Below are 8,796 nucleotides of genomic sequence, written 5' to 3'. Positions count from 1 at the left end.
ATAAATCCAAGGATATACATAAAGTGTCATTTCAGCTCATGGGGGTAAAGGATGACTTACTTCATAAACAGCATTATAATAAGTGGTTCTCCATCCAAGAGAAAAGAGAAATGAGACCCCTTACCAAACAACATATACCAAAAAAAATTTAATTGTATAAAAATCCAAACAAAATTAAAATAATAAAAATATCAGAAGAAAAACTAGGCACACATTTGTAGAATCTTGGGGTAGAGACGATCTTTTTAAGCAGGACAAGAGTTATAAAGGAAAAATATAAACATATTTTAACATACCAATATTAAAGATTTTATATATCAAAAGATTATATAAACAGTAACAAGATAAATCAGACTATAAAAATGTGCAGCAAATATATTAGAAAGGCCTTACAAAAGATTCCAAATAGAAAATGGAGTACAGGATTTGAACGGTCAATTTCTCAGAGACAACACAAAGGGCTATCAGATATATAAAAGTATTAAACTGTACTCAAAGTCCAGTCAAAGCAAATTCAATGACAATATATTGTTTGTTTAACCTGTGAAATCGGCTGTAACACCCACTGTAAGGCCAAGAGGAATGGATCCTCCTATATATTTCTGGAGGAGTGTGAATTGACTTTATCCTAGAAATTTATCTTCAGCACATATCTCTATTCTAGGTGAACAGCAACAAAAAGAACAGACACAAATCTCTGCATTCCTGGAGTTAACATTTAGCAGAAAATAATTTGGTAACATCTAATAACATTTTTAAAATAGTACTTGACCTTTCATTTGGTAATCACATCCTGACAGAATCCATTCTATAGAAATCAAAGCACAAATACGCAAGGATTATATGTACAAGAATAGTCACTCCCTGCCTTCTTGTAGTGGCAGAAAACTGAAAACTACCTAAATGTACACCAAAGGAGTACTGGTTGGCTAAATTATGGTGGGTTCATATATTCCCTTACTGAAGAGAATGAGATTGAGTTTGGCCTACTGACCCAGAGGAATGAACATATTAAGTGACTTGTAAAGATGAATAATCTCATCTTTACAAAGAGGCATCAGACCCAAATGCTTTAACCAAAAGGTTAAAATCATTCAACCTTTCTTGGGGTGTCTCTTTGTACAGGTTTGTATGCGCATGAAGGGAAGATTCAAGTCTGTTAACTATGATTACCTCAAGAAAATAAGCTTGGAGGAAGTATGGGGGTGAAATAATTAAGTTTTTCTTTATATCTATTTTGTACTGTATAACATTTGTTCTAATAACACATATTCCGCAATTTAAAAATCTAACAAAATTAAAACTCACTGGGTGTAGTGGTGCATGCCTATAATTCCAGCAACTCAGGAGGCTGAGGCAGGAAGATCACAAGTTTGAGGCCAGCTTTAGCAACTTAGCAAGACCCTGTTCTCAAAATAATAAAAAGGGCTAAGGTGTAGCTCAGTGGCAAAAGCACACCTAGGTTCAATCCCCAGTACCAAAAATAAATAAGTAAAAATTTAAAACTCAGTTAAGACATTTTTTAAAGGATAGTAATGTTCCAGGTAATGGGATTAAGGGGGAAAGTATTTTACTTTCTTCTTTGTATTCTTCTGAATTTTCCATATTCTCCCCAAAAGAATATGTGTTTCAAAGAAATGTTTAAAGGCAACCAATAGATTTGGTAATACACTTAATGTTGAAAAGAAAATCGTCAAACACAGAATGGAATCAACGCTGAGGTTACAAATCGGATAAAAGATTTAAGTGTATGGACTAAGATTGAAAAAGAACAATTTCTTGAATAAAGAAGGTGGCATTGTGAAAGATCTCTTTTTTCCCCCCAACTTTTGTAACAAAAGCATGCAATAAAAATAACTTGCAAGCCTTCATCTTTGCATAGCTGTATATTTGCCCCTTCAAAAAAAAATTTTTTTTCTGAAGACCAACTAAAGTGTGCTGCCTTGGGGGAAATAGCAACTAAACCTTTGAAAATCTGTTACAACTACCACTTCAAGAGAGTGGTAAAATCAATAGGGGGTAGATGGACACAATTTAAAAAGGCTAAAGCAGGGGAGAACCTCAAATTTTGCTACTGTTCTAATGATAGAGGGCAACCTAGAATTGAACTAACCTTTATTAGTATGGCCTAAGGGAACAAACTCTTTTTCCACCTCTTCCTGTGTCACATCCTGGGATAGTTGTGAAGGATGCTCCATTTCTTTGTTAAGAGACCAAACCAGTCTCTTTTAAGCTCATGGAGGAGTGGACGGTAGAATCACTGCCTTCAAGTGACTGGCTGCTATCAGTCAAGGCCTACACTGAGGGGAAATAAATTGGAGGTAGACACTCTGGGGCTCCCAATTCAGCTTTACTAGCAAAAGTCACACATTCAACTGGTGGTTTCTTCTGTCTATTTTCAATATGGTTAGAACCCAGAGGGGAGGACAGATATTAAAACTTCCAAAACCTCAACAGATAACTTTGCAATATTTCCCCTTATTTCAAAGAATCTCAAGCAAAAGGAAATGGGTTCTGCATTTAAAGTCAATTACAAGCATGGACATTCAAAAATCAATCTCTTGGAAAGCAAAATAATACAGGTCTAGTTAACTATTGTATAATATTGGCTAATGTGCTTAGATATTTCCGTAATTCACAGCTAAATGTTACCTAAAATTCCTAAGTAGGTTTTCAGAAGCAAAGCATCCTAGTGGCTTTATGTAGCTGTGTTCATCAATGTCAGCAAGACAAGTAACATGGGAGGCAATGGAATGGGGAGAAACCAAGTAAAGGAAAACAATTCTTGATCTTGACCTCAAATTTGATGGACAAAATATTTCCATCTTGGAGGTCAGGAAATAATTTAAAAACTCAAGTAGGGACAGATACCATGCCTGATATGCAACCACAATGGTTACCTTGGTGCAAGAAGTGCTAACTACTGAAGGGCTTGCACCACTTCTACTTTGTAACAAGGATTTATTAACTGTGTGATCTGAGTCTCCTCATTTCCACATGGATGTGGTGAGTGTGTGTGTGTCCTGTCTATAGCCAACACTCCACTAGGGTAACTTAAAACAAAATAGTAATTTATTTACAACGATAGCAAAGATGTCAAAAATAACAGAACAATATATAACAAATCAAGAATTATTTTATGAAAAAGGCAAACAATATATACACGAAACAAAAGATAAAACAAGTAAAATTCATAGGGCAAACTTAATTTTGACCTTATCTAAAAAGCTGCAGAATGCAGCAAAATGAATTTTGGATATGAATTACTTAAGTAACCCTGGGCCAATTAAATACACACGCACACATACACACACAACTTTTAAAAACCTTTTGCTCTTACTTGCCAAATTTTCCTCTGAATTCAATTTATCTTTGAAGAATGCAAACTTTGGGGGAAGGGCTTAGAATATTTAGGAAATGTTGTCTATTTACATGCGCACTAAAGAATATACTTACTGGCAGCCTCACACCTTAATGGTAAACTGAAAATAGGAAACTCTGGGTCCTATTTCACCTTCACCATTCATTTCTGGTTGCTTTGTTTTTGTGATTTTCTCATCTACCACCCAAAATGTTATGCCAGCGATCCTTTAAGTTCCTCAAGTGCTCTAAAATAGTGTTTTCCAAACTTGAGTATGCAACAGAATCACATAGGGAACATGTTATAACACAGATCACTGGGCCCACACCCAGTTTCCCATTCCAAGGGGTCTGGGGTGGGGCTGAGAATTTGCATCTTTAACAAGGTCCCAAGTGAACCATTCTGCCAATGCTGCTGAGTCATACTTTAGAAGCCATTGCTCTGAAAGATAACCCCTTTTAAGGTTTTGACTGGTTATGCTTCTCCCTACATAAATCCTAGAATTTGTGGGAAATAAAGGAAATTGCTAATACTAAGATTCTCAGAGAATAGAGCAGCATATTACCTGACTAGCAAGGATCACAGTTGGGTTAGATGCCAATTTTCAGGCACTCTATTAAAACAAAGTTTTTGACAGCATGGTCTGGTTTTATTGGATTTATGGCTCTGGACAGTGATGGTCACCACATTCTCTTCATCATTTACCTCAAGTTTTGGTGTTGGTGGTTTACTGTTTCATCTATTAGGTCAACACGTTGCTCCTACAGTTGAAGAACTGCAGAATCTCATCTTTAAAATCAAAGGTGACACAAATCTTTTTTGATTTCTGAGAACTTTTACCTAACTTTTGATTTTTCCATCCCGTACTGTGTCAACATCTACTAGAGCCTTCCAAACTGGGCACAGAGGGGTAACTCAAGGGCAGGGCTTCTGTAGTGGAGTGGTTAACAGTCCCCACTGATTAAATGTGCAGTGGATTGATACTGAAATGAACTTTAAGTGCTCTCAAAACCCACTTTATGCATGGGTAATTTATCTCAGGGGAACTGGAGATGCTAATAAAACAAATCCTTTATAAAGATAAAAGAAAAAATGAATTTCAAGGACATGCTCATCAAAGGACTCACCAATCACCTCTTAACTTCTCTGAAATATTACTTGCAAATTCACAGGACTGAAATATTATCAGTATTTGCATCCGAGTCACAAAATTCAAAGCAATCAAGCATTTTGCATTCCATTGCTGCATAAAAGGGAATTAAGAAATGGGGGGATGAAAATAATCCACTGCTTTTGATGTTTATTAGGTTTACAAAAACTGTACATTTTTTTTTCCCTTAAGAAAAAGCATTAACTTAGTACTGGTATCAAATAGACTAAACATTCATTAACAGGAAAATATTCTGATTTTTATTTTTGCACGTTATTCTCAAGTACACAATTACAATAATGTCACACATCCCTATATGATTTCCTTTTTATGTATTTTACTTTTTTTACAAAGTATACAGAGGGAGGGACATACAATATTTAATAGGATATTTCTACAGAACAATAACTTATATTATGTCCTTGTAAAAATCTGTACCTCTTTAAAACATTTAACTGAAACATCCATTTTTTTTAGCTTTGCTAATCAAATTGTTTTAAGAATTAAAACTAGGTTGTAACTAATGTCAGTACATAACAGTGACTACAATTTCATTTTCTCTTTATACAGACAAATACATTTTATATTCACTTGACCAAACCCTTAAATACCTTTTAAAGGCTTCAATATTGTGCTTTAAAAAGAAAAGAAATGTGTATGAATCCAGATTATGTAAAGAGAAATATAAAGTGTGTAAAGTGTTGTGTTCTTTATCTTTCAGTTTATTTAAAAAAATATAGTTAAGTGACCCAATCATTTATATTTTCTGTAATAATTTTACAGGATGTTTTAAAATTAATAAATTTCTATTTTAAGTGTTTTACATTATTTCTGGGGAAAATAAAAATTAAGGGAGATTTTAAAGGTTCTCACAAAAAAACAGACAGAGCTTTCAAGAATAGTAGGGCAATGAATGACAGAATTGTAAGTTACTTTAAAAAAAACAAACAAACAAACAAACATACTGTGGGGGCCAAAGGGGCATAGGCATTCCCTATGGAGCCGGCTAGGGGAACCTATGCCTTGGCTTTGACTGGCATTTAGGCTGGAGTTCACATGAGCCTAAAGCACTTGATTTAGAACTAGCCTAAATCAATCTCACACTTCAGGGGCTTGCCAAACACCAAATATTTAGATTCCTAACCCTAAAAATATAACTCTTGAATACAAATATGGATGGCAAAGAGAAAGATGAAAGGTAAAAACCTAACGGCACAAAGGGGATGGAGCACCATAATGAGGCAGCAAGGCAGCTATCAAATGGGAAGAAAATTTCTAAATCTCCCATGATGTGCCAGATCCATGTGCCAACAGCCAATTCTAGCCCCCCCAAACTGTTTTCTGTTCTCCAAGAGTCATCTTAACATAACTAAATTCTAATTAACCAAATTCATTTTATAAACGTTATGACTCTGATTCAGACCTACATGTTAAAAACTGCCAACTCTCAAAGAAAAACAAAACTGAAAGACTTGGTGAAGTTCCAAATAAGGCCTCAAACTTTCCTTATGTACTTGGAACACACCTCTATCTTCTAACCTAAGCCAACTTGAGTGTTAAGTTTTTTAAAAGTTTGCTAACTTTAACTGTCTAAGAACTAACAAAGCAGGCTGAACTTGCCAAGTGTAAGTCATAATTAGCACCCGTTCTCTGGTCCATGGAGCCATCTCTTCTTCTCTGTCCCCCCCCCCCGCCCTCACTTGGTGAGACAGAGCTCTCTCTCCAGCTTCTCAGAGAGAACTGAGGGAGTCACGTCTGGATATTCATTAGCTTTTCAGAAAAATATAAAGGCATGGAGCTGAAACTGTATGAAAACATTCTATCTAAAAACATCTTAACCTCTATTTTTTCAATTATTTTTCAATTACCAAAGATATTTAAAAGAAAATACCTTTACTCTTTAAAAATACTAGTGTCCTTATTTTCCTTCTAATTCTTCACCTGAGTAATCTCTCTGAAGAGCATGACTTACAAAATGCTCTCTCATGCATCCCTGGATCTTTCATGTTATTGTAAATTTAATTAATACTTTTCATTATAGATTTTAAACAAATACTACTTGGGGTTGTGTGTATAAATATGTAAAATAAGCAATACACACAGATACATGTTATATATATGTATATATATATAATTCAGGGTACATTTACATATATAAAGTTGCAAAAGATCCTATGAGCCGCAAGTTACCTCTAGGAGATTCCAAAATGCAGTCCTCAGTAAATTTCATTTGTAGCACACAACCATTCCAAGACAAAGCAGCACAGACAGAATAATCAAAATACAACAGGAACAAGCAAAATTTTTCAATAAAGTTTTCTAAAAGTTTGCTATGCTAACAAAAGATGTAAATAGTCCAAAGAAAGCCAAAAAGAAGTATATTTTGTCTTTTAAACAAAATGAAAAGTAAACACAAACCCAGCCACTATTCTTAACTCAGCTATGCCAGGGACGCAAAAGCTCAAAAGGAAACTTTCCTTGTCATATGGTCTGAAAATACTAAACAAGACAAGTAAACACTTCCATGTTGTGATCATTAGACTTGACTATAAAATCTCCCATTCATATTCAATGTCTCTGACAATTTTATTGTGAGAAATTTATGGGGAAAAAGAAAATGAGTCAACATGAATACTTTCAGAGTTACCAATCTAAAGTTACCTTAAGTTAAAAGATCTTAGAAGAGTACCATCAAGGTAGGCAAGGTAATTATTTAAATAAATATAAAACTTCTAAGATAGAAAAATTCAGTATAGAACCAGGGATTACTTTATTAAAAGCAACTAACTTGTTGCTACTTTTCCCCATTTATTAAACAAACTGAATAGAATTCAGAACACGCTATTGAACAAAATGTTAAAAAAAAAAAAAAAGTCAACTAGAAGCAATAACTCTATTTGTACACAGCATAAATCAATATACAGTATTGTAAGTGAACAAGACTGATTGGCTTTATAATGAATTTCCTGCTTCAAGGCCAGTATCTCTACAAACGTCTGTAGATGTATCGTTAGGGCAGGCCAACTTCTTTGTGATGTCGCATTATGTGCTGGTTCTTTTCTGAAGGTCTTCGGAAACCTTTCTTGCAGTACTCACAGCGATGAGGATAGTCTTTCGTATGAATGGAAATAACGTGCCGTTTAAAGCCTGAGGCATCTGTAGTGCTATACTCACAGTACTCACACTGATACACTTTTCGGCCACTGTGTGTCTTCATATGCTTTTTAAGCTCATTCTGTTGCCTAAATCCCTTTCTACACCTCTTACACCTAAATGGAAGGTCCTTTGTGTGAACCGAAAGAATATGGCGACTTAGCACAAACGGATCTGCAATCTTAAAGTCACAATGTCTACACTGGTGCATTTTTTTACCCTTGTGGGCAGCCACATGTTTCTTGAGTTCCGAAGGCCTGTGAAAGCCTTTATCACACATGTCACACTTATGGGGGTAGTCCTTCGTGTGAACTGAAATTATGTGTCGCTTCAAATCACTTGAGTTCGAACTCTTGTGGTCACAATGCAAACACTGGTGTGTTTTGCTTTCTTGGTGGATAAGAGCATGTTGCTGCACCTCTTTGGTATCTGAGAAAGTCAGAAGACAAATGTCACACTTGAACGGCATCTCTTTACTATGCTTAGTTTTTACATGTGTTTTCAAGTTAGAAGAGTCTGCAGATCTATATTCGCAGTACTGGCATTGGTACGGCTTCTCGCCAGTATGGATTCGCATGTGCTTTTTGAGCTCTGATGGGTGCCGAAAACCTTTACCGCATTCTACACAAATATGAGGAAAGTTCTTGCTGTGGACTGCCAAAAGGTGGCGATTCAATAATCCTTGTTCAGCTGTCTCATATTCACAGAATTTACACTTGTGCATTTTGTTGGCTCCTTTTTCCTTATGCACCATTTTGTGAGTAAACAAAGCCCCAGCATGAGAGAAATGCTTGCCACACTCATCGCACTCGATGGCCTTCTCTGCCTTGCTGGTCAGCTTGTGGCTCTCCAAGTGATTGTGTAAACTTATCTTCTTGTTGGTAGTGTAATCACAGTCAGTACAGCGGTACTTCTTCTTGGCAAGATGTTCAGGATGGTTTTTCATGTGCCTTTTCAAGAAACCTCGCGACTTAAACTTCTTCCCACAAATCATGCAAGGGTAGACAGTCAAGGGATGTCCATCAGGGCCAATAATTATTGCTAAGAAAGGAAAAGAAAAGATCATAAGGAACCAAACCAAGTTCTGTTTTGGTTTCTTCAAATATTTAGTATGTGCTCTGAACACTATTGG

The 8,796-nt window shown here is 35.7% G+C and overlaps 1 protein-coding gene across 9 annotated transcripts in view; it reads right to left on the bottom strand.

Moving 5' to 3' along the window:
- Window positions 1-285: 285 nt before the first annotated feature.
- The window catches only part of Zfx (zinc finger protein X-linked), a 68,265-nt gene continuing 59,754 nt past the window's right edge, over window positions 286-8,796 (bottom strand). For all 9 annotated transcript variants that reach the window (XM_071606687.1, XM_027927330.3, XM_071606693.1 and 6 more), the window contains one exon: window positions 286-8,705. In XM_071606687.1, coding sequence (XP_071462788.1) covers window positions 7,522-8,705 — 1,184 coding nt within the window. In that variant the 3' untranslated portion in view covers window positions 286-7,521. The remainder of the gene's footprint in view (window positions 8,706-8,796) is intronic.

The sequence above is a fragment of the Marmota flaviventris genome, chromosome X, assembly GCF_047511675.1.
Source record: "Marmota flaviventris isolate mMarFla1 chromosome X, mMarFla1.hap1, whole genome shotgun sequence".
NCBI classification, from domain to species: Eukaryota; Metazoa; Chordata; class Mammalia; order Rodentia; family Sciuridae; genus Marmota; species Marmota flaviventris.
The sequence above is the reverse complement of the archived record's forward strand: the minus strand, read 5'-3'. Positions and strand labels throughout refer to the sequence as shown.